Source organism: Dicentrarchus labrax, unplaced genomic scaffold (assembly GCF_905237075.1).
Source record: "Dicentrarchus labrax unplaced genomic scaffold, dlabrax2021, whole genome shotgun sequence".
NCBI classification, from domain to species: Eukaryota; Metazoa; Chordata; class Actinopteri; family Moronidae; genus Dicentrarchus; species Dicentrarchus labrax.
In genome coordinates this window covers 10,920,655-10,947,839 of record NW_026136701.1, presented here as the reverse complement: position 1 = coordinate 10,947,839, position 27,185 = coordinate 10,920,655, and the positions used below count along the sequence as shown (strand labels likewise).

General features: G+C 41.5%; 1 protein-coding gene across 5 annotated transcripts; it reads right to left on the bottom strand.

Moving 5' to 3' along the window:
• Positions 1–81: 81 nt before the first annotated feature.
• LOC127361663 (rap guanine nucleotide exchange factor 4-like) lies at positions 82–26,899 on the bottom strand. 5 transcript variants are annotated; one of them, XM_051396448.1, is made up of 30 exons: positions 21,720–26,899; positions 17,158–17,300; positions 16,224–16,312; positions 14,890–15,036; positions 11,101–11,173; positions 10,641–10,696; positions 9,636–9,742; positions 9,423–9,544; positions 8,580–8,763; positions 8,162–8,246; positions 7,618–7,678; positions 7,005–7,081; positions 6,338–6,484; positions 5,887–5,987; positions 5,687–5,772; positions 5,355–5,433; positions 4,427–4,577; positions 4,241–4,329; positions 4,108–4,135; positions 3,931–4,006; positions 3,682–3,828; positions 3,357–3,454; positions 2,870–2,995; positions 2,513–2,691; positions 2,310–2,400; positions 2,135–2,185; positions 1,801–1,888; positions 1,628–1,692; positions 1,464–1,518; positions 82–1,364 (listed from the first exon to the last, which is right to left on the bottom strand). In XM_051396448.1, the coding sequence occupies exons 1-30, from the start codon at positions 21,785–21,787 to the stop codon at positions 1,237–1,239; spliced, it is 2,997 nt and encodes a 998-aa protein (XP_051252408.1). In that variant the 5' UTR covers positions 21,788–26,899; the 3' UTR covers positions 82–1,236. The 5 variants fall into 5 exon arrangements, with proteins under 5 accessions (XP_051252408.1, XP_051252409.1, XP_051252413.1 ...); XM_051396449.1 differs by having other exon boundaries at positions 3,685–3,828; XM_051396453.1 differs by having other exon boundaries at positions 5,893–5,987.
• Positions 26,900–27,185: the final 286 nt, after the last annotated feature.

Here is a 27,185-nt window from a genome sequence, read left to right as displayed (position 1 = left end):
TTTAGTCCCTATATGTTTCTAAAATTGCTGAATGTTTGTGTGCCAAAAACCTTTTTTTAATGAATTTCATGGTAACGTGAGCACTGTTAAATTAGCTATTTTTATTTACAAGGCAGACCACACATACAGTACAGTTACAGGCTGCTCTGGGGAAAAGCCAGCCTCACAGCAGTTCTCGACACACACCATCACATCAAAAGCTCCTGAGATCAAAGGAAAATTAATGACACTTGTCAAGAACACACTCAAAATCTACACCCACATATATAAAAATAAAATTACACGGACTGATCACGACTTGTAAAGATGAGAAGATTTCCCCTCAAAGTAGAAGTTGACTTTAGATTCTGCGTCTAGGATCAGCGCTTCAAAATCAAAGGAGTACATTTTGATCATACGGCTGACCTCGGAGAAGATCGTACCGAGCAACTTCATCATCTAGAATAATTCATATTCTTCAGGAGATGTACTTTCGATGCAAAAATAAAACGCAATACTGCAGTGACAAATCTGAACACTGTTTGCATTACCAATAGGGCTTTAATCCAACTAATACTCTGTTTAGTAGTTTTGAAGTGTCTGACTAGTTAGGGGACACTGATATTTATCTAAAGGCCATCAAATCCTAAAGATTTTCAAAGACTTGGATATAATCATTATGAAGTAAATAAGTACTTTCAGATTTCATATTTATCTGTATATTCAACAGGGAAAATGCAGAGTCTAGGTTACTACGGTTCATGGGGTTTTCTGTGTTTTCTGTCTATGAGTAGGACCATCAGGAGACTAAGGTTTGCTTTACAGGCAGGTACAGTAATATATTGTAAACTAGGGCTCATTTGGGGGTAGCACAACATTACAGGACAGTCCGATAGAAATCCACTGTATAGAACAAAAAGCCTATGGAGTTCAGTCATGCAGGATATTGATTCCAGTTCTATACATTACAGTTCTATCTAACAGGTCCCAAACAGTAACAACTAGTACGGTTAAAACCCTCAGAGACACAGCGACAAGAGATCAGCTGAACACTTTCTGTCCAGGAGGAAGAGGCGTTTAATGGCACAGTATAAGTCCTTGATCCATAATAGTCCATAATAGTGCTAAAGTCATTGACCGTGTGATTTGCTACTGTACGACCAGTTGTGTTGAGTTGTTTTATCCGGGTAATGTGTGTGGGGTTTTGTTTTTATGCTATCGTCACAGAGAAGGCGGTGGTGGTGGAAGATCTGGAGCTCATGTCCGCCGAGGCTCCATCCTGTAGGAGAGCTGCGTCAGCGCCCTCTGGTTGTCGATCACACAGAGCTTCCTTACGTACCCCCGTACCTCCGCTTGATTTTTGTTGGGTTGGCATATGTCGGGATCTAATGGAGAAATGGAAAAAAAATGTGATTGGAAGATTGTGTGTGTAGCCAGGATGTAAATGTGATAAAGGTGGGGTGATGAGTAAAAAGCAGACTTACTGAACGGTTGGCTTCTACAGTGCCTCACTTGTCGAATTGTGTTAGCTATAATACGCTGAAGAGTTGAGGGTAAGAGACTCTTTAGATATTACATTCAACTTGAGTGAAGTATATGCTAATAAAATTTCCCTAAAATTGATAATTCAATGAGCACAGAAACTCACCATTTTCTCAAAATTGACCATATTGTCGATGAAGGTCTTGTTGCCCTCGTGTGTAAATGTCATATCTGTAAAGAAAATAAGTAAATTTAACAACAGCCGAGTTCCTCCCAGAGTTTATCCCCATGTGATACAGTGACTGGGCTTTTCTTGAGAGAGAGACATGTGTGTCATACCTTTGAGAAGGAGGGGCATAAAGGGAATGATTGGCGGTTCCAGTTTGGTGACAGTGAGTCGGTAAGACCGGTGGTTTCGTGATGGGTCCTGTCACCAAACATATAAGCAATGTCAATTTCTAAGAGATTTGGTACTCAGTTCAACCAAAAAAAACTAAACATATTTTCTTAATTATCACAAGTTGTATAGATACTGTATTCAGCTAGTTTGGGTTTCATTTGCCCATGTTTTGAAATATCTACTGTATTTAAGTATAAACTTTTTTTAATCTATCCATCTATAGATTTCTGCTGCCACCCCAATACAATGGTAATTTAATTTCATGCAACTCACCATCATGCTCTCAAACTCAGCATAGAACTTCTTAAACTTGGTGGGGAGTTTCTGCCAGGAAAAACAGAGATTTCAATGTAGTACTTGTTGTACTTTAGCAGCAGTGGAATAGACCCAAGGTTCACTGAAGCTCTAGACACAGATTATTAGATTATCAGAATTAGACATAGTTTACCTCCCACGTCTGGCTCAATCTGCTGACAGCTGGGTTGCTCATCCCCATGATGATGGCAAAGAATGAATTCAGGTTCTTAAACTCCCGACAGCTATCGACAAACACACACAAGCAATGTATATTAGAAACTCTTCATCTGAGTGCATGTGTGCAGAACAGCATTCACATGAAGTGTGTGACAGTCGCCAGCAGGTCCTACTCACTGTGCAGCTATCTTGATGAACTTCTTGAGGAGCTGGACTCTCTTGCTGAGCTGCCCGCAGAGGCAGACCTCAGTGACCACCCACAGCTGAACCTGGTTGAACCTCCGCAGAAACAGGTCCAGATTGGCCGTTGTTCTCTTAAAGCTCTGCCGGCCAAACGTGTGGTAGAGCAGCTCGTGCTGGGAAGGGGGGGGGTGAGACATTACGGGGGAGCAGTGGACATGTCCTGCCATCTTGCATCTATCAAGTGTTACTCCTGCAGGGTTTGCGACACTGTACACGTCTTGTAACAGATCGTAGTCTTCTACTACTGGCCTAAAGTTGGTTTTAGTGTGTCTAAGTGTGCTTGTGTGATACCTCATGGACACAGCTGAAGAGCTCCCAGTCGAACATGGTCATTTGGTAAGCCAGGTCCTTAGAACTCATCAGCTCAAAAGTTGACATGGAGCCTGCAGAGGGACCCTCCTGGTCTGGAAGAGGAGTCTGAGCAACACAAACACAAACATTGTGCAAATTCATAAGCATATAAAAAAAACACAAATACAATTTTGAACAAATTAAATAATCAATTTATTATCATCCATCCGTATTTTTACACCTGTAGCTTATTTCAAACAATGTCATGTGAAAAGGATCCATTGTAATAGTGCTTACATTACTATACACATATATTGGAAATCACCTGCTCAGAAGTCATTATGCTCTACAGTACCGTACATTTCTTACTCCGCCTTGTACTTCAGCGCCATCATAGTATAATCACGACTAAGAATCTATGCTAGGTGTTACTGTAAACCCACTTCATAAAACTTAATGTAAGTGCAAGTAGGCACTCATCTCTTACCAGACTGTTCAGTTGGTCTCGAGGACAGGCAAATAATCGCCCGTTGATGCTCAGACCAGAAAACACTGACACGTCATTTGGCTTCAGGATTAGTTTTTCTGTAACAAAAATGGGGATAGTTGAGTTTTCGTCATCTATATATATATCCCAATACTAAACCTAAAGACAGTTACCATATTGGCGACCATTAAGTACCATACATTTTAAATCCTGCTCCTTGCATACACAGTGCAATTGGTATACCCAGGTAATAGCATTGACATCTGTCTGTAGGTAATGTTGCTGTAAACTGCTCTTTCATATCTAAATATATCTGTAATATTACCACCAGCAGAGCTGAGGTTGACCAACAGGAGCTCATCAGTGGTGCCAAGTTTGTCGGCCACAGCGCTGATCACTTCTCTTCCCGTCGCCACCACAGCAACCCGGATAGTCGTGTACGTGTGGTCACTGCAGTACACCTTCAATAGGACTAGACAGACAGAGTCAATTTAAAATTACTTGCAGGAATGGTCAGCGATAATATTCAATTCATTGTTGGAGCCCACCACCTGCAGAGTAAAAGAAAACTTACCGTCATCTTGATTCCTAATGGGCTGTTTCTTCTGCAGCCTTTCCTCCCCGTTGCTGAACTGTCGTATTAGGGTTTTCTGTTGAATTACACGAGAGTATAGTCAACAGCTAACATGTGATGCAGCTAACATATAAAATGTGCTATAACATTTCGTCAAAAACAGTAGTCAGGACTTGCCTTTTTTGCAGATTTGGCTTCTTCCGAACTACAAAATACAAAAAGGGTAAAATTAAAAAAAAGACACAATAAATGTGGCTGGTACCTAAATAATCACAGCGAAAGTTTAACATGCAGGAGCTGGGAAACGTACTGAAATTTGACGACTTTCTCCAGATCAGGAACCAAGTCTTTCAAAGCTCTCATCATCCGAGAATCATTTGATAAACTCCCATACAACTCCTGCAGAGACAAAGAGGAAGAGCCACACTCAGACTACATGCATATATCTGTATTAGTTATGCAATTCGCTGATATTTAAAAGCTTGCTTTAGGTCACCTCTAGGAACGAGATTGGAGCAGGCTCCTCCTGTAGCATGTATGTGTGTGTGTTGGCCCAGCGCAGGGACAGAATAAGGACTCTCCTCTTACTGTTGACCGTGTACTCCAACCTCTCCTGTTCAGAGCCAGGTGGAGATGCCGCATGGTAGGTGCACACAAGGTTAAAGATGAATAGAAAAATGTAGATCTTACATTTCCGAAATGGTAAGCACGTAGACAGACGTGTAGGATCACAGCACTGATCTATGGGAATTGTTGCTGTGGTTAAATCCATATTTTGATGCAGTTTATGATAAGATCTTATGCTAGGTAGAGCTCTCAAACAGTTACACATCTAGAAGGGGAGATAGTTGTGTATAAACCTATCACAGCGCCATTCAAGAACATTTTTATTTACAGGTCACACTGACATACCACCTGACCAAGAAACACAATGTGAAGAACTAAATGCTTTGCTGAAAAGAGAACGGATATTTGAACCTTCTCACGGCCATAGTTAACCCTCATCACTGCATCCTAGGTACCAAATAAGGGAATAACCATCAGTGCAGCAGTTGTTTGCAGTACAATGACGAAGACAATAAGAAAAGACCTTCTCGGCTGAGATTACGACTTGGTGTGAAGCGAGGTGTGCACTCTGTGAGCAGTTCATTAGTGCTGGATGGTCAACTGCTGCTTCAGCGCTTCCATAAGCAGAACCGGTAAGTTGCACAGTCCAAGATGCTGTCAGTCGGACGGTTATGGTATGCAGTAAACAATAGACGTGTCCATCAATTTCTGAGCAGGATTTGTCAACATAACATTCTGGCTACAGTTATAAACTTGTAAGTGTACCAACCTGATAAGTGGGTATCACATTGAGTATATAAAGTAATAATATTTATAAAGTACATAAAAAAAAGAAATAGCAAAGGCAGAAAGGATATTGTGCCATGAGTAGAGGGCACAGCTGGCTGCTGGGCATGAAGACACAGTGCATGAGGACAAAATCATCCACTGCTGGGTCTAACAGAAAGGAAAAATAACAGGCAGCAAGAGGGAAAAGAGACAGAGGGGAAAGGAAGGATATTAAGAGGTTCAAAAGGTAGTGAAAATACCATCCATTATTAATCCATTTGTCTAGCATAGCTCTCTATTCCAGCCTTTTATTACAATGCCTTTCACATAGTGTCTGGACTATCTCTGGTAACCATCTATTCAAAATTAATTTAGGTCTAATGACCTTTTCATTTTACTTTACATATTTCTATTCGGCTACCTGGTTCACTGTGATGTATGTCCATCCTCATGGTCTCCAGGAAGTGCTCAAGAATCTTCTCTGGTGTTCCTGATATCACAGTGTACCTGCAAAAATGTGAGACATGAAGAATTTTTTTTAAAAAAAGCCTACTTTTGAGAGCGAGAGTGAGGGAGTATATATATATGTGCGTGTGTGTGTGTGTGTGCAAGAGTCCTCACACATACTTGATGCTTCCCAGGGTGGAGGCGCGAGGACTCTTTTCTAACACCAGCACAACTTGTTCATGCTCTTTCAAACGTACTGTGTTGGCCTCCACATCCTGAAAAATACAACAAGATGAATGGACAAATCAGTAACATCACTCCATGTCACACACAAAAATGTGGCTTTTTAAATGTAATACAGCTCCTCCGCCAGAGGAGGGAGACAAACATCCCAGTCACCTGGCACAGAGTGCAGTACGATGCTTCAGACAGCCCAAATGAATGAATTCACAAAGTGTTCAGTGGAATGCATCTGACTTTTGACTTTATCTTTTGACTGTGACTTGTGAATATACATTGCTAATAACAGTATTTGTAACAGTTTGGACCAAAGGTAGTAATTTGGAGCTAGTGTGGCTATACTTGCATTCACCAGAGAATAAATGTCCATCTCTCGTCAGCCTACCCTGAGTATCCTGTTGAAGTCTTCCTTGTCCACACGGAGGAAGTGGCAGTTGTCCTCCCTCAGGACGATGGAGGCGGCACGAGGTGAATCTGTAACCAGGGCCAACTTGCCAAAGTCATCACCCTCATGGAGCGTACATACCACACCCTAAGACATACACACACACACACACGCATGAATGCACACATAAACCAAAACGCTTCAAGATACAAACATACGCAAACACAGTTTACAAGTCATCTTAAGCCCTGAAGCCTCTGGGCTTGAAGGGATGAATCATCTGTCTGTGTGTGCGGAGAGTGCATGTGTGTATGTACATGTGTGATAAATGTGTATGCACGCACATAAGCATGTAGAGTACATATGTCTGTACAGTGGTTGTAAATCGGCGTGTGGTGTGAAATTGTGTATGCGTACAATCCCTTAAGCTATTTAATCACGGTGATGAGTCATGGCCGAGCTGAGGAGAGTTTGTCAAACTCCACTGCGGGTGTTTCCCAGCCCCACAGGGCAGATACTGCTGGTCTGCTGCACACAGACACGATCAGCTACACATTTTAATCCATCACTTCCAGATGAAATATCATCAAACGAAGCGGAAGATTATATCAATGCTCATGAAAGAAATATAAGCATGTAGGTGGATGAATGCATTCGACATACACACCTTGCCGTAGATCACCACATTGACAGAGCCCTTCTGGATGATGTACCATGATGTGCCCTCCTCTCCCTGGTTGAACACTGGAAGACAAGGAGGACAAACACATTTTACCGCCACATACAGTCCTAACAAACATTCTGTACACCAGAGGTCTTTAAACTGCAAGGCACACCTGGATGGGGCACAGGAGGGAGAGGAGGGAGTCAAATCTGAACACGCAGACATAATAAATACATATATTTTTAGATTCATCATTATTTTTTGCTACACTTCCTGAGGATATTATCTCCACTGCGAATAAACATTATAAATAATACTATAAAAGATGTTCCTCACAACTCCAGACCTCGCCTGAGAATCATCGCATTTTCTTCAGTATCAAAGTAATCCAGTGATAGTTGTCTGTATATCTATGGGTACATTGCAAACAGGACTTGCTAATAGTTCATTTGCCATACTTTAATGGTGGCAAGTTGGCAAAATGTTAAGACATATAGGCCAAAAGCTCAGAGCCAACTCTACAGTAAGTCCATGACAACTTTTACGTTTACATCCCATTTACAAATGCATTAATATTAACTTTATTGTGATAGTACAAAGTGGATAAAAGACTCACACACGGTTCCAGCTTTTGCATGCGATTCAAAGATCACAACACTCGCCAGTTCTCTCTTCACCTGCAAAACAGAGTACACCTTATCAAGTGATGTAGGATCTCCGTCATGACAGCAGATGGAGAGTTTTGTTTTATGAGACTTTTATTCCCCTGAAATGTATGTTTATAAGCACTGTGTTCAAAAGCATAACGGAAGAGAATAGGAATAAAAAACAATTAAATGAAGAACTTAATTTACTGTAAGCCCATTGTTTGTAAACTACTTACTGATTCTAGGAATATATGGAGCATGAAATCAACAACAAAAATACTTCTGGAGCTGTTACAGACTTAAGGACTCCCCTACGAGGTGAGTGCTTGCCAACACAGGGCAGATTAGTGTAAAACTGCATCCTACTACGCTGGTATGAAAAACGCTGCCAGTGGCAACTTCTCCCTCTGGTCTTAAAAACAAAACGGCTGTAGCAAGCGGCTCTGATAACTGAACAGCCTTCTTGGAAACATGTACTGTCCCTTTAAAAGAAAAGTGGACCGGCTGACTCACAGTGTTGGAGAGGTGAGCTAAGGCCTTGATGTGAAGCAGCTCATCATAGATGATCTCTAGGTCATCCCCTGTCCTCTGACCAGGCCTGCAGACACACACAGAGGTTAGTCAGAATTAACTCACCGCCAATATTTCCTGCACGCACGTCTTATTACGCTGCAGTAAAATTAGTAATGACACATCCTAATGCTAGAATAATGTGATTGAATTATATATAGTATTGTTTTACTACATTTGGTTCAGTATGCCAACTCACTAGCATAATTGGAATATAAAAAAGCAGTAGCAGAGTGGCAGGAAGCGGAAATGGTTAAATAAGTTTTCTTGATGTACTTGAAATACATATATAGTGATTTGAAATGTTTTTCATGTTGCCAGTGTAATATCAGTTAATGCAATTTTATTGGTTGTTACTGACGATTTCCTGAGGATCATGCGTAGTAGTGCATCAGGGCCAATCTGAGCGAGGAAGAGGATGGTCTCTGGCAGCTCTTCCTCACTCTCCCTCTTCTCCTCCTCGCTAGGCAACGGCGTGTCCTCCTCCTCATCATCAAGAAAACGGTAGAACAGGTACTTGTCCTGGAAACCCAGCTCCTGGTCCACTGAGGAGCAGACAAGCACACACGGTCAAAAAGGCACAAGTGTAAACGTTTAAACGCACAAACTGTGGATGCACTGGTGATTTATCAGCAATCGCAGTTGTTTTCTTATCTGAGAACATTGTTTCAGATATCTTCTTTGAGGTGGATGCATTTGAGATTCAATCTATATTTTATATTCTTATTATTTTTTGTTCCTGCTTCAAAACTTCTCATTAATTCTCACACTGGTATTCATACTGAAACTTTCACTGTGATTGATGTTCAGATTTATTAAAAGCACCAAGCTAGAGTCAAGCGGAGACACTTAACTTACACTTTGCCATCAGTATATGGATGTGTGTGAATGGGTGAATGTGACACGTAGTGTAAAGCGTTTTGAGTGGTCAGAAGACTAGAAAGGCGCTGTAAGTGTCTATTTACCAGCTTATTACAACTCGAAATGAAACTGTCAATAGCACTTCATATTACACATAACTATACATTACACAGTAACAGAAAAAAGATAATGTGAAGAAATGAACCCTCCCCTGTCTTCTTTTCTTTTTGTCTGCTTTGGAATAGAAGTTTGAGATTATATGTTAACTGTGCAGTGGATGTGAAAAAATTAACTGAATACAACACGCTCAGAAAGCAACAGAGAAAGACACATTTTTAGTTACCATGGTTGAGCACTCCTTCTTCTAGTAGTGCCTGCCACATCCCGACAGCATGGGACCGTGTGAGAACACAGGCACTCTGCAGCACCAACCAATCCACCAGCTCTGTGCCAACACAGCATTGTCTGCAATACACCCATACCAATTAAATGTTTTCCAAAGCTGTTGAATGCATAATTCTGTTTAAACACTCGTTGTAGACGAACAAACTCTTACCTGTATGTCTTTAGGTGGTACTTCCTGTCTCGAATCATGTGTGGGGCTCTGGACAGGATGGCGTTGCGGAGAACCTTCCCCGCTCTCTGCAGCTTCTCTGAAGGAATCTACACAACACACCAGAGTATTTTGGTGAACTGACTGTGAACTGTAATCCAAGAGTCAATACCTGTCCAATACCTGTGCTGCCTCCAGGCTGCAACATTTATACAGACAAAGGCAAGAGAAACACCAATCTGAGACCACATTCTGAAGAAAATGCCACATTATCAGTTGACCCTGATCATGGGCAAATGCACTTAAATATTTACACAGCGAACTGACTAGAACAATGGCTCGGATTATGGTTGAAATATGGTATGATTTTACACGCTGCAAGGGACACGTGTACTGAATTTAATGCTCGTAACATAGAGTAAAGCCCTATACTGCACTCATACCGGTGAAACTGTATCAAAAACACGCAAACACATCCTATACAGATCACACCTGCACTTTAGAAACTGAGGAAAACGACAGATGTGTACACACACGCACACACAGCTGCTGTAGAAAACAACAAAGCAAGGCATGCTAATTGGGCAGATGGGATCTTTCTTCCTTGTGCATGCATTAGCTAGCATTAGCATAACTACAGAGGATCACAGCTGTGAGTCATCACTTGTCTCTTCTCAGAACAGTCTCACCTCTAAAATTCATTCTGGCACTCTGGTTCATTCACAAACATGAAAGTATGCAGCAGTGCACTTTTATGACACTGTGGTCCAATTTGACTGTATACTCTCTCCACTGTTAACAACATACAGAATGGTGCTTTTGTTTTCTGTAGTACCATTTGATTTCATTCATTCATTGATTCATGCTTTGTGTGCTGCGAGGAAGGGCACAGCTCTCTGCCGTGTTGGCAGAGTTTATTTAAAGGATCAAGTTGCCATGCTGAACTTTTTTTTTATACTTCCAGCACGAATTCAAGACAGACTTTTGGGTTCCAGAGTGAGTGTTTACCTTGTTGTGAGCTTTGTTTGCAGAGTCTGAGTTCATGTTGTCTTTGTCTGTGAGTCCTGAGGAGGAAAAACTGGTCAAATTGAAGTGTTTCACAGGATGCAGATACTTTTCATCCACAAAACATCAAAATACAACCTATTCATTGTGCTATGCATGTTCTACTGCACGACATGTCCCGATAAACATTAGGTGAGACACAAGTATAATATCTTAAAAACAGAAGCAGGAGGGCTTTACAATGACAGGTATGCAATATAGTTTTTATTCCATCAAATAAAAAATAAATAAAGTGCACCTTCGTCTTTATTATACTACATTATATTTTCATTTTGGCGTTTGTTGTTTATCCAAATACAACTTATTATTTTTTATTGTACAGTGTTTTCTTTCATTCTAGTGTGTGTGTGTGTGTGTGTGTGTGTGTGTGTGTGTGTGTGTGTGTGTGTTTGTTTCTACTCACTGTCATTGTTGGATCCACTCTCCATAGCTCCATAAGGAGGGGCCAACAGTCCAGCCAAGCTCTGACGATACTTCTACAAAACAAAACACACACGATTTATGTCTTTAAAACATTTACACCTCTATTATTATTATTGTGATCATGTGTAAGATATCACCATCCATTAAACATCAAAGCCCATCACATTTATTCGTCTCTCTCTATAGCACACACACACACACACACACACACACACGCTCCAAGTGCCCCTCAAAACAAAGCCCTTTGTACAACATTCATTTACATGCAGAACAACTAACATTATATAACACACACACACACACACACACACACACACAAGCAGCAGCATTCAAACCAGGGTTAATGAGAGCAGCTAAAGTTGCTAAACGTGTAGAGATGCTCCTCTTACAGCTGTTACGAACAATAAAATCTGTTTTTCTATATTTCTATAGCAAAGACACTGAAATACACACAGCAGGTCATTTTGAGCTTGAATGTGCCATTGCTCTTCAGCAAGGTCATTACCAAGCAACCTATGCCTTCTGAGGACTGCAAGGAACACACACACACACACACACACACACACACACACACACACACACACACACACACACACACACACACACACACACACACACACACACACACACACACACACACACACACAGCAAAACAACCTCTGGAAGTTTCAAATTGATCATTTGAAAACAACACAAGTTAATAAAAGGAAACATGACAGTGAAACACAATCTAGCCCACATGCCCACCACAGACTACACAGTGTTACAGTCGAGGAGTCAGACTCACCTGAGGTAACACACTCACTCAGCTGCCTAATACTGGAGGGACTGAAACCCCAGAGAGCTGCCCTCTGCTCCTTTACAACTCACACACAAGCCACCGGATAGCATCCTGCTCAAAACAAGCTGCTCTCCTCCTTTCTTTCTCTCTCTCTCTCTCTCTTCCTCTCACACACACAGTCGCCCCAGTCAGTCTCTCTCTCTCTCTCTCTCTCTCTCAGTGTCTCTCTCTCTCTCTAGTGTCTCTCTCTCTCTCTCTCTCTCTCTCTCTCTCTCTCTCTCTCTCTCTCTCTCTCTCTCTCTGTGATCGAGCCAAGAACCAAACCACTTTCTCTCACAGGTTACCACGGTGATCTGAGCTGCCGTATGACTGGGCTATTCTAGTGGAGGAGGAGGAAAGACAGAGAAAGGAAGCACAGGAGGGAAAGAAAGGAGTAGTGAGGGTGAGGATGGAGAGGGAGGAGGGAGAGAAGGAAAGGAAGGCGGCTGGCAAAAGACACAGCACGGCTAATAGAGGAGAGAGGAAGTGGGCAAGAGAAATGTAGAGCAGGTGAAAGGGGCAGAGGAGTAAATAGAAAAAGAAAGAGGAAGGACTTACAATACCAGCCGGCCACAGTTGAGGCCAAACAACCATCTGCTGTTTGATAAACTGTATGTTTACACGTATCTGTTTTACATTTACACCCTGTTTATTCATCTCTCTTTTTCACCTGCTGTAAGGATTATGGAGCAGCGCTTTTTTTTCCTCTTTCATCCTTTCATCAAACACATGACTGCATTTATCCTGTAGCTTTCTAGTCCTCACTACACACAACCACAAGCGCACAAATTAGTCCATGCACAACCCTAACACACACATAAAACACAAAGATCCTTTCACTATGAGCTGAATAAGATTCAAAGGAGGTGAACCCCCGGGCTATGTTTTCTGCTTTATTTCCACTGTCCTAAAATAGACAACAGAGAGGGAGACTGAGTGCACTTAGTTGACAAACAAACACACTGCAGGCTGATAATACGATAGCACACATGCTTTAATAACCAATTATTGTCTGATCTCGCTTTTATATGTTCCTGCATCATAAAATGGTGAGCTCACGTTTCAGTAAATCCAATTTCTATTAATCTAGTCATAATAACAGTCTTTGGGTTGTTTCTATAAATCATAACAATAAGGATTTAATGAATATTTAATACACAGAAAATCTGGATGGATATCTGTCCACTGTCACTCACCAGAGCAGTAATTAAAGCCTCATATACTTTATTTCATCACTGAAAATTAATGTTTCACATTCTGTAGTAGGAATAAAAGCCTGCACTTAAGAGTGCTCCATTGAGTTTTTTGAGTTAAAAAAAAATTTTAAAAATCAATGTAGCGAGATGCCAAGATATTGTCTTTTTTATTCTACGCATTCTTCTTCCTTATCAAACCCAGCGCATACACTACCCACAACTCCTACTGCTGACAGTTTGGTGGGATCCTCAGGTGTATTATGCTTGTAGCAGCTAATGTAGCCCTTGCACGTACCTAGTCTTACTCCCCAGGACCACCTGTAAAATCTCATTTAGAATCTCAAAGAAAACAGGACCATTTGGATTTGCAGGTGGAACATAGGACAATAGAGCCTAACAACAGGTCAGACAGTCTTTGGGTGCTGTGAAGCTACAATAAACTGATCCATTGCTCTGCCAGGACTTCCTCTGTGAGAGTGACCCAGTGAATGGAGAGGGTAACCTCAACAAGGAGGCCCACTGAGAGACCACTACTACAATGCCAGCTCGCAAAGAAGACGCCAGGTCAAAGCCATGTTACTGAGTGCTGATTCCTCCAGGTTGTATGATAAAGTATCCGTTTGCAATATCTGATGTACTTGCTGATTGTTTTTATATTCTGAACATGATTCGTCTAAGTCACTCAATACTACAGTATCATTGGCTTTTTCCCCCCTCTTAGGCGTGGTACACAGTGATGTGTTTTACTGATAGAAGTTAAATCTGCGATATAAAAAATATTAGCCAGCAATATCAATACGCTTACCTATTGTAATGTCCACACATTCCTTTTCATGCTTAATCACAGAGGGAAAGATGATTGCAGCAGCACGTCTTTGCATTTTTATTTGAATAATATCTACTGCAATTGAATCCTATTGATTTCACCAATTTCCTACTGTCATTTACTTTTTGCAATAAATTATTATCTGCATAGAACATTTCAACTCGTCATTTTGGCTCGCCACAGCAAAAAAAGCCCATGTGTAAGTAATTATGTTAATTACTGGAATGAAAGGGAAAGGTACATGAATTGAGCTGTTCATACAGTGACCTGTCAAAATATCCGCTGTGAGAAAGGCAGAGTTTAACAACGTTTTTAACCAAACCATTATGTAAAAGAGAAAAAATTAACTATGTTTACCAGCTTAATGACAATTAGTCAGATCGCCTCAGGACACTATGTATCCTCCTCTTTATCAATCCAATCAGAAAGTGCTGAAATCAATGCAGAGGTACCTGAGCCCAGCACACAGCTGTTTTATTCATAGTGGTGCAAGGACTAATATGCACATATAACACATTCGTATACAGCTCTCGGTGCAATGGTTTGGTGCATCAGCCCTTGTACTGTAAATACTGCACTGAGCCACAGCAAGCTCTGAAAACAATAGAGTACACACATGGGCATGTATTGTACATACACACTCCTCTTTCTCCCTTTTAGTGCCTTTATCAGCTCTTTGTTGGGTGTCACTTGAGGTGTAAATCTAATAGCTGGAACAGAAGGCACTGTTATGGTGGACAGCCCTCTTGTGGTTAAAGACACAATTACAGTGGAAGGTTGTCTGACATTTGCAGTCTCAATAGAGAAACGTTTTCCAAGATGGAAACCTTTAGGTACACTACCAAGACAGAGTTTATGCTGAATCATGAGGTTCATAGCTCATACTGACAGCTAGATATGGTTTTTAAAACTCTATTTGTCTCTCACCTCCCAGAGGCTCTTGAACTCCCTCTGTTCAATTCGGAGAAGCTCGCTGGTCTCTCTGCTGACAATGGTAGCGTGGCGTGGCGTGTTGTCCAGGATGGACTCCCCGAACGCTGTCCCGATCCCCAGTGTACAGATAGTGACTGCATCCTGCACACAAACACAATATATTTGTTTTATACTACTGCAAGTTTTTGCGTTCATTTATGTTGGATACTATCAAGTCGTATTCTCTTGCTTTGTTTTGTTTTTCTTAAATGAAAATGTATAATGCATTCTCATGTCCTACATATTGAAACCCTTCTTTAATAAAACACACATAAAGCATAAACAAGAGAACGTTTGGATTTCTTCTTTTAAAAACAACAAAAATGATTAATTAATTATCAAAATAGTTGTGGATTTTCTGTCCATCGACTAATTGTGGCAGCCTTAGACACCTCACAGCAGTAGCAAAAAGATATATCCAAAGGTTTGCTTAACATAAATAGACAGATATGAAGAGCAGACAGATTATTATATGGTAATTTATGCAAATAAATTCAAATATGAACGACTAGTAAACGGAGTCTCCTGTAAGGAAAATATCTCTGGGTGCTGCTGGATATAATTGGACAGGCTAGAGGCTAGCAAACACACATACACATGCACGCGCACCAGCCACTGATTTAGACAAATATTCTGCATGCTATGGAAACCCTGTCCAAACTGACATTTCGAATATAACAGAAAGTAGGCCACGAATGGCACTTTAGGGCTACATACATAAAAAGGACGTTTCACAATGGAGGGGCTTCTTATCTCCTTCTTTAACTGGGAACAAATCCTTTCTCTATCCCTCTCCCTCTCTCTCTCTCTCTCTCTCTCTCTCTCTCTCTCACTCTCATTTTTATCCTCTATATGTGCAGTTAACCCTATTTCCACACTCTGGCATACAGAGACAAAAACAAGTAGCGGAAAGCACAGTTCTCAGAGGACTTGTTTTCTGTGCTGTGGCAGCTTTGCTCTAGCATATTTAAGCTGGGAGACATGAGCTAATGTACAAGAACAATGTCAGCATTGAGGAGAATCATACAGGACCAGCTCTCTAACATGAGGGGCACTTGTAAATCAGCCTGGATCTTGACAGAGAAGGTTATGGTGAAAAATAGTACAAGAGGGAGTAGGAAAATAACGCATCTTACAGAATAAACCCCAGAGTTCATTATTCATTCATTCATTCATTTGTGATTCAAATGATTTACAGGAAACACAGAACAGACACACAGCAGCAGCAGAAGTAAAACTAAGCAAGTTATTGTATATGAAGCTCTAATCTGAGTTGAACTTTATCTCACCTGATGGTTGGCAGTTTCTGACACTTTCACATCCAGAGAGCCAGACAGGACAGCGTACCAGCTGGTGCCAATGTCCCCCTGTCGAAACACTGCAGGCAGTAAAACACATTAAACGCTGTCTAAAAAACATTTTACTAAGCAGAAATCCATAAAAAAAAAAAAACGTATGTCACCACTCCATAACATGATATCACAATCAATGCTGTTTAAGAAGCATTTGTCCAACTGACGATTACATTCTTTAGCTCCAGGAGATGAAACAACATCCTTGTTTTTGCTGTGACACAAATCCAAAAAGGTCCTCAATGTTAGTATGCTGACATGAGTTTATTTATTGATAATCTGATCAAAAAACAATATTAGAAATCATGTATTACACACATTCACTGCCACACTTTTTTTTTAACGTCAGTGTCTGGATTTGAAGCTTTTCTCTCTTTTATATGAGTGTAAATATCTATAGAATATTTAAACGAAACAATTAAAAACCTCAGCTTGAGCTCTGATATTTTCATGGCATTTTCAGAATTTCTTGGGAAATTATTTTAAAAGTAATTGACAGCAATAATCATTTAATTGTAGCCATTAAAAGGCTTCTCCAGGAAAGTCATCAAATGTGCTACATGTACATCCCACAAATGAGTTGAAAAAGGCTTGCATAATTTGTATATGGATAACATGAATTTAAATGATCACAGTACTTTGCATTCCAATGCATCATACTTCAAACAGTGAAGGGATCTTCTGCAGCCCGACTGTCATATAATACCAAACACTATATATACTGTATAATGATGTTTCACTGCAGAGTGCTAGTCTGAGCCTGAAGCCTCAGAAGCATCTATTGTTGTACATAACCAACACAACAGCTATGTCTGTGTGCGTGTGTGTGCTGTGTGTGTGTGTGTGTGTGTGTGTGCGCACAAGTACGTACATGTGATGCCTTTCTCCAGACATTCGTAGAAGGCACAGGCACAGATCTGCAGTAAGAGCGGCGGTGGGAACCTATGGAAGGCTTTGACCTCTCTCAGTCTGGTCAATATAATGTCCACATCCTCTCCTGAGCGCTCCGAAGGCCTGTGCACAAAAAGAACCACTCATTAATTCTAACATTAGCTGTTTAAGAACCATATCAGTGTTTTTTTTACGTTTTGGCCTATCAACTGCAAAACTATTTTATACAAAATGATAAACTGCATGATGTAACTAGCTCACAGTGATGGATTATCTATCTCAAGTGAGTCCATTTCTGCATGGAGGGTAAGAAAATCAATCAAAAACCTGCAGTACACTTTGGAAAGTGGTTGGCAGTGATGTTAAATACTCGTAATTAGCAGTTAATGGACTAAAACATGAAAAATCAGTGGTATTGTCCTTTAAGATAAAAGGCAGCTCTAATGTTTTGCTGTTATCTATGTATTTGTGTGTACGTGTATGTGTGTGTGTGTTTGTGTGAGCGCACAGCTTCATTGTTCGGCCTGGAGTCTCTGCGATAACAGTGGAGTGCTGCAGGCGTTACTTCTCTCGGCTCAGACCCCCCACAGGGTGTTGATGCAAGATCTCATTTGTACTGCTGCTATTTCTAATACGCTTAAATCTTAGCGCGCATGCGAACACACACGCACACACACACGCGCACACACACACGCACACACACACACACACACACACACACACACACACACACACACACACACGCCACTGTTGGACCTCTACACCTCACACAGACATGAGAACACACAGAAGTTTGATCTGAGAGCTTAAACCTTCTGCTATGCAATGTGGTGATGAAAAACTACAAAGCCAAAACCTCTTAGAGTAACACACACTGCAGTTAGCCCCATTCATTCACTTATTTTCCTTTTGCTAGTGACTCATCCTTGCACGTGTGTGTGTGTGTGTGTGTGTGTGTGTGTGTGTGTGTGTGTGTGTGTGTGTTCATACAGAATAGCTAATGCACTGTGGGCTTCTTCCTTCACAGACGAGAGGCTGTCTATCCCCTCTCCTCCTTCAGCTCCTTCCTCTTCTCCTTCCCTCGCTCCCAGCTCTCTCTTCTCCACTGCCTCCACTAAATATTTCTCATCTCCATCTATTTTTTCTCCTCTCTCAAGACTTGCCTCTTTCTCTAAGGAACATGATAGGCAAGTTCAAAAAAGAACAAATGCCTCCTCTTCTTCTTTACGCTATCCATTTTCTCCTCTCTGTTACTGGCACGTTTCCCTCCATCTATCAAGTCCCACCACTAACGCACCCGCCCTCACCATCATCCCATTATTATCCTTTTATTTCTGCTTTGCAAGCTCACAGGCAGCAATGACTCCCCCTTTTACCCTCACGCACATGTTCATACAGGGATAAACACACACATATTTGTGTCCCCGAGCTGTAGCGGATTGTCCTCCGTACCCGGGACGGTACTCCCTGATAAACACAGACTTAGCCTAAAGGGCTGCACTGCACAACACATATTCCAGTCCCACAACATCTGCCACGCACTCAGGGCTATTACAGACGGGTCTTTTCTTTCTCTCTGTCTTTTTAGCCCCTTTTTTTGTCTCTGACTCATCCTCCCATCATCCTCCCACTGCCTGCGTATTGGCCCTTGGTGCTCCGATAGAGCGTCATATCCCAGCGTAGGCTGGGTTAATGGTTTAGACAGGTGGACTCCCACACACTGCAACAGAGAGACACGGGGAGGTTAACTCTGCAGGGTTGAATGGGTAATACCAGTGTCACCCTTCACCTATCCGTCTACAGCGAAACTGTTAAGATCTGTCAGTTATAATCCCCTGGTTAAGTCCTTGTTCCATCAGTCTTTCTCTCTTCTGTTGTCCTGTGCTTGCTCGCTCCCTGCCTGTCCAGTGGAATTTGTTTCTCTCCCATTGGTGTGAGACGGATGTGACCTGAGAGCTGCTCACCTTGTCTTACTCTCCCCTCCGTCCCCCTTTTCTCTCTTTCTTGACTTCTCCCTTCCTCAGCCTCAACCCCACTGTTCATGTCAGCAGAGATCTCCGCTTTCAACCACCAATTATGGCTACGTAAACACACACACAGGATTTACAAATAGGCCGGCATAACACACTGAACAGAAAATCGAGAGACACCAGAAGGTTCTGCAGATTGTTTTAGAAAACATCCATCTGGAAAAATTCTGTGTTTCCAGACAAAATAAATCATAGGTTGATTCGTGGCAGCCAACCAAAATGTCAGACAGCCTCAACACAAACAGATTCCCCGAGCTGGCAGATAAACGCGTTACTGTAGCAGAGAGACTCTAGAATTGTACGTACGCAGCTCTTCAGACACCCATCTGCATCACTGCTAACAACCTGAGATCTTGTTAGAAACACTGCCTATTAATCAGCATAAACACCGCTTAGTTTACAATTCATCATTGAAAGATTACTCATAAAAATAATTACCCATCTACCCTCGTCATATCAGCAAAGTAACCTACGTATGAATGAGACAATAGGTTTAACTTAGAAGACTTTTTCTTGCTTTGGCCTTAGACTTACAGAGTCACAGTGCTCTGTGCTTCTAATTTGATGACATTAAACTTCAACTGGCATCTGGATGTCGCTGTTTGTGTGTTGACTGGACTGTCTATTACCTGCCCGGGGCAACACTGAACTAAACAAATCTGATCTTATCTCACATACTTCACACTCACTGGCAATAAATGTCTGTGGACAGATATATTAGAGACAGTCGTATCTTAACCTCTGTCTTTCTTTTACCTTACCCCCCTTCCCCGCCTCTCACTCTTCCCACATCAACACTTACTGTGTAGATGAAAGCTCACAAATACACACAAACACACACAAACACACACACACACAAAACACACACACACACACACACACACACACACACACACACACACTGTGCTGGATATTGATTGTATAAGAAGGTGCATAGCTGAGGAGCACTGAGTGCTCTACAATAAGATCCTGTCCAGTCTAATATAACAACCCAGGCTGCCCTTACTGACACCCGCCTACTACTGCATACAAACATTTAGTGTGACGCCTTGATTCCACTGGGGACAGCTCCATGATACTGCATCTGTGACACATTTTTGCTCCATCCTCATACAGCAATGTGCTGTTTAGTGGTTGCTTCTTTCATTATTGTCAACACCAGATTAGACAATGATTGTAAAAATCTTCTTTCACAATGATTTTATATCATATTTTACCCAATTTTCCACATTTAACAATAACTTAACAACAAATTACACTAATTAATAGTCAAACAGTTTAACAACTAATCAATTAGTCAATCAACAGAAGATATATTATTTTTTAAAGCAACAATTACGCACAAATTTAGTGGCTCCAGCTTCTTAAAAGTGAATATTTGGTGGATTTTAACTATAGGAAATTGAATATTATTGGGTTTTCAACTGTCGGACAAAACAAAGAAATGTGAAGATGACACCTCAGACTCTGGAAAATCATGGACGTTTTTCACCATTTTCTTTTATAGAATACAATAGAAAACAGTCATCAGATTAATTAGTTACAGCCCTACACAACAGCATGTTCTGTTTAGATCATGCTCCCAGTCTTATTACAGGTGAGGAAGAGGAGACAAGATGGTAGCTTCAGGTTGCCAATGGTAACATGAGGATGTGTCATAGTGAGGTGTGTACACTATGTGTGGGTGTATGAGCTGTGGGGTGCATGTCTTATATGTCATTGTTTTAGGTGTGAGGTGTATCATCTACAGTAATTAGTCCATAAGCTGCCATTTCATCTTGTTTATTTATTTAAGCCCTCTCCCTTGGATACTATGCCTTTTTTTGGCACAGTAGGCTTGCAGCATGACACCTTACATGTGAACTGGTCAGATACAGCATGGACTAAAAGCTTCTCTGAACACTGCAGCTTCTGGATTGTGAAATGAGGATGAGAGATAACATATTGGCAAATTGGCAGTTCAGTTATTCTAACCAGACAAATACAGCTTCACATGCAGCATTGTGGCCAAAAAACTGACCTGCCTCTACTCCACATTTCGAGTAAATGACTAACATGCAAGCCTTGGTAGTATTTTAAAAATGTATGGCTATTTGATTTAAGCCTACAGACATAAACCATGTGCGTCTTATCAGCCACCTATCACAGCTCATGCAGTGCAGAGACAGCCCAGTGTCAGACCCCCGAAGCCACCAACGCCTTTTTGACCGAGCGGACACAAACACAGGATTAGTTGTTGTTTTTTCTGTGTATATTGTTATTCACAGCAGCCTTTACCATCACTGGGCGAGGGCTGCACATTCACTGCAAATGACAGTAACCTATAGTACGCTAAAAACGAGGCGTATCACGCTATTATTTGCACACTCACACACTGCACACGCAGCGATCGCCGGTTGCGATTAATCACGTTGGTGAATGAAAGAGCTGAGAAAACACAATCATCGCCGTGTGCGTGGGGATGCGCGGCGTGGAAGCGTCTCGTGGAGTCTTGTCTGTGTTGTTCACCCACCTTTTATCCAGGCAGCAGATCCACTCCGCCGACGGAGACGAGTTGGGGGACGTCTGCACCGCGACCATCTTCCCCGGCCGTGTGTCGGTGGACGCTGCGATGCTACCGGAGGGAGGCTTCCCGGTTTGTCGGTGGTCGTTAATGGATGTGAGCTCCGGCTGCGCCCCCTCCCCGCCCCTCTGCTTCGAGCTGCCTCACACAACTACAGACTGCTGCTGCTGCTGCTGCTGCCGCCTTCATCATGGCATGCAGATGACTTGTGTCAGGCTGTCTTAATGGGCTTTTTGTAGGGCAACTGGAGGGCTCACAGACAACAGCATGACAGACAGTGCAGTGCTTGGAGACATAATTAAACATTATGATGGAATATATTACAGCAACATGTCAGTTGTTTGCCTACTATAGGACAAATGATGCTTGGAAGTAGAGTTTAGGACTACTGTTGTGTCCAGTAAGTGATCACATTTGAGGAAGGCAATATCAACAGACTGAAATATATTTGATCAAATGTGTCAATATCAATAATATGACAATATTCTGGACATGAAACTACAGGTGCTTTCAACTGACATTTATACCAGTGGTGTGCATATGGGTGGGGATGGGGCAGGTGAGCATGTCATCGGGTCAGCCTAAATGCCCCTCTGCTCCAGTGTGAAGTTAAACATCAAACAAAGCAGCTAAATAGGATGCTACAGAGTACAGAGGAACATAAACAACCCGAGGGGCTTGTCTCACTAAAGTGATTTGTGAGCAGTGATTACAAGCCAATCCCAAAGTCTTATATGACATATATGACTGTCACTTGCAAAGTACAGATACATTTGCCTACAGGGCTCTTCTCAAGCCTGAATTTTTTGTATGGCGTTTGATTTGATCAGTGAAACATCCAAATTAACAAGCAAGGAAATTGTTGCAAATTGTATGTTGTAAATTTGCTGAAATAGGCACCCACTATCCACATCTTCTCTAACGTCCTGGTAGGACCAAAAAGTTGTTTTTACATAACTCTGGGGATTCTTGAAATCGCTGTGTATGTGAGGTCAAAGTTCAACTAAGCTGCAAAAATCAGAGCAGTGCACACCACAGTGAAAGCAGGGCATCTCTGCATGCAGAAGAAAAGCATCTTTTTCTATCTTCACTTCAGGCAGCATGAAATTGGCATGCACATTCTCCCATATTTGCATACAGTTACAAATGTCTATATACCCCCTTCTAGACATTTTTAACATTATGCAAATATGGGAGGATTTGGTCAGGAAGTAGAAAAGGGATTTAGCAAAAAACGAAGAGAAGAATAAGTGTAGAGTGGTTGTATTTTCCTAATTATAGAAGTAATGGCTCTTCAGATTGGCCCTCAATTCAAGGCTGAGTCTGAGGCTATTTATGTACACTATGCTTTGTAACAATTGTTTACAGGCTTAATACGTTGCAAGCACATTGCAACAAGCAGGATGTAGCAGAGACGGCTACATTTTTCTGTCTGTCCACACTACTGATTTAAACCCATATGATCATTATTATTTGGATATGATGACCAGCAGGACAGGAACTAAATAACTAGTTGAGAAAATGGTGTCACTTAATGTTACTGCAGACTTAAGAATAAGAAAAAGACAACCAAGATATGTGGTTTCCTATCAAATCAATATTTATTCATTCATGACTGTATCACAATATGTTGCTTTTATCTTCAAAGTATCATAATGATCAGCAGGATAGCATTAACTGTATATGAACACTGCATCTGTATACAGAGGCTTTGATGTGCCTAAATAAAGATCTGTGCAAGATGCTGTGGCCTTGAAGGATGCCTCGTGTGAAATGGTGCAACAAAGCAAAGTAACATTAGTTTCACTTGTTTTGTTTCAACCCAAGTGAAGAGAGGGCGGCGGCGGCGGCAGCAGCAGCAGAGATGCAGGCTGTTACCAGGATGACCGCAGCCACCGCAGCAAAGGGAGGAAGGGAGGAAGGGAGTGATGGAGGGAGGGAGGGAGGGGTGGATGGTGAGGAGCAAGGAGGCTTTGAGCATTCAGCACTGCCTAAAACCATAACTTATGTCCCATTCATACTCTATGGGACAACAGGAAGACGGTAACAGACAGAGGAGGGAGAACATATGACATAAGAGGAATTTCTGGGATTTACTCTGCGTTCTCTGGAAAAGCATGGGGGGTCAGAAAGAAAGAGGAGGGCAGGGGACATGATCAATGAGACACAAGGGAAGGCAGGAGAATTACTGTCGCATCGCAAACCTCTCCAACTTAGACCCTCTTTTTCTTCCTTTATCCTGTGTTGTTAAAGACATTAGTTCTACTGCATCAGGTGAATTACAATGTGTGAATGTGTGCACCTGTTGCAACTGTGTGTGTGAGTGTGTGTGTGTGTGTGTGTGTGTGTGTCTCAATGTTCACGCTTGCCTTGCTGCATCTGTCTGACATGGCCCTTCAACACGCTTGACTGTAATACTGGAGGGTGATTGGGCAAGTTTTCACCATTATGTTAAAAGGAAGTGTGTGTGTGTGTGTGTGTGTGTGTGTGTGTGTGTGTGTGTGTGTGTGTGTGTGTGTGTCAGTCCAGCTGCTTCAGAATTAGTGATGTTCTATTTTTAAGATATGGAGGAAATGACTATGAAGAAGAATATGAGTGCATCAGTTCATGAACACACTGAAAATAAGTTTCCACTTAATTAAAAAATATATATTTGTTAAATCTAGAAAACCTCAAATGTTGATTTTATCAAACAATTTGTATGTCTTTCTGAAACTGAAGTTGTCTTTTTGACTTTGTCTTGTAATAAATGTCACTCATCTACCTCCATCTACTGCACTAAATACGAAAAAAGCACAATTGTATGTAAATCTGAGGCCTTTGCAGGACAAAAGTATATCTACAGAAGCACATCACAGTATGATGAAGATCAGTTTTTATCATGTTTGACCCTGGTGAGAATTATATCCATAACTCTGTCAGTGTTAGTGCCAAGCTCTACATATCCATCTACACAGAATTATATCATTATTTATATCATTATTACTGATGCTGTTAAAACAATGTATGTGCAGTACACACATATAGACACAAAGTGGCAGTATCATTGTTTATGGATTCATAGATGCACCAACACGAGCTATAAAAACTGCAGTTTAAGGGCCACGTCAGACTGATTCACAGCGCCGTAACTGTGCAGAGCTGCAGAACTGCTATATTGTGCTGACCTGTGTGTTCAACCAGCAGAGAGAGAGAGAGAGAGGGTGTGTGTGTGTGTGTGTGTGTGTGTGTGTCTGCATTTAAATGTTCAGAGGATTGAGTGTAATTCCCTCGCAAAGCTGGGAAACTCTAAACATGGTTGACTGAACAGATAACCATATGGGGTATGAAAGTGTGCCAAATGCAGCCTACATGACACACACACACACACACACACACACACACACACACACACACACACACACACACACACACACACACACACACACACAGAGAGTCAGCTGTCAGACAGTATCTCAGTCTAAAGAAAGCATCTGTCCTTTCCACCTAATTTGACTCTTTAGATTAACACTGTTTAATGTGGTAACAGTTCATTAAAGCTGCTGTAATTAGTACCACAGCCACACAGATTTTAGAATCTTATCAAAGAATCATGACAAAGATATGATGTCCTCTGTGGGACATTTTACAGTTATTATTATTATTATTTAATGCTCGCTGGTGGACAAACTATGGCAAACTAATGGGGACCACTGATGCTGGAATAGGGGCCAGGTTGGAAAGCAATGGAAAAACTGGCATGGCTATTTTCAAAGGGAATCCCTTGACCTCTGACCTCAAGATATCTGAATGAAATTGGGTTCTATGGGTACCCACAAGTCTCTACTTTACAAACATGCCCACTTTATGCTAATCCCATGCAGTTTTGGGTAAAAACCATGACGTTTTTTGCAGTTATACTGACTATTTCTGTATACTGGGGAGCCATAAACAATATTGGAATTGCATAAACTGGGTATTACTGGAAAGCTCAAACTCCTATGGATTCAATAAGCACAACCATATTCATGTATGATGATGTTCTTCCCCATAGTAGCCATTTCATTATAATGAAAAACAAAAAAAAACTAGAGACAGAGGGCATTCAAAGGATTGACATATGTTATGATTCATTAGTGGGATTGATCATTTTAGCATCACAATTTTCATTTTTACGGGAATAAAAATATAAAAATCATGATGATGGGACATCTGTTGGGGTCTATACCAAACAAACGCGTTTTCTTACATCTGTAGAACAAGATTTGTAGGTCAGGGCATCTCTGCAGTTCTACCTGACTTCGTCATATTGCTGTTTTGTCACATGCTGGATACTGCTCTTGGCAATATTGAGATTTCAATGATGTTTTGATTAATTGTGCAGCCCTGATGACAAAGTTTACTAGTGTATTACATCATCCAAAGTTAAACTCACCCCTGTTTGAAACTCACTCTGGCACCACTGCACTAATCTCAAACATGTTTGGCTACTGCAGTTTGTTACTTATCAGCTGATATAAACCCAATACTGATATACAGTATCTGTGAAAAGGCGATATAAGCCAATATATTGGTGACGGTCTAATAAAATCAAGAGGGAGGGCAAAGAAAATGTGCCGACGTGTCATAAATCTGTCCTCTAGCTTTGTGTAAAAGCCACTGACACTGATTTGTTAGCACATGCCGCCATTATCCCTTCACCTGCTCAATCATCATCATCATCATCATCCAGCTCAACACTATGACTACGACTGTGTGCGCGTGAAGACATGAATGTCATCATCCCCATTTTAATTTTTTTTTTTACCCTTAGGAGAGCATGAGGAGGGAAGAACATCAACTTCTGTTGAAGTCAAGGTGACCTGCTGCTGGTGAGAGAAATGGGAGTTGAGGATTATGTCAGCACACACAGATCCCTGTATTTCTCATCTCACCAGCCGTCAATTAGAAATACCACCGCTGAGATAAATAGAAGGGATTTGTTATTATTCCTCAGCAGCACCACAACTGTAATTTACTTTTTTATCCACCTGTACTGCTGAATTCATATGACTGCCCTCCCCCCCTGAGTTTCACATTTCCCTTCTACAAATCCAGGTTAAATTCCTGTCTCCATCTCCTCTGCCACACTCACTTTTTCGCAGCCTATACCTCTCTAAATTTACTCTGCCACCCACCCTGACATCACTCCATCATTTTCCATCTCTACTTCAATTCACGTTCCCTCCCTCCTCTCCCTCCTTTTGGCTAGCCTCATTCAGAATAAGGCTTTTGTGATTGGCTAGTATTTATATCAACTAGGTCCCGGTGCCACCTGGGACAATGGTCTCCAGTCAGATCCAGGTCACAGCAGGCAGAACCATTCTTCGGCTCTGCGTGGATCAGTCCAATCCAGTCAAAGTCCAGTCCAGTCCATCTGCCACACGAGCCAGCATC

What these genes read in the sequence shown, in the direction of transcription:
- LOC127361663 (XM_051396448.1), bottom strand. Translation starts at nt 21,787, where the DNA reads ATGGTCGCGGTGCAGACGTCCCCCAACTCGTCTCCGTCGGCGGAGTGG. An exon ending in CATACATCACAGTGAACCAG is followed by an intron (nt 5,434 to 5,686) that starts GTAGCCGAATAG and finishes CCTTTCTGTTAG; the next exon opens with ACCCAGCAGTGGATGATTTT. An exon ending in TATGCCCCTCCTTCTCAAAG is followed by an intron (nt 1,693 to 1,800) that starts GTATGACACACA and finishes TTTTCTTTACAG; the next exon opens with ATATGACATTTACACACGAG.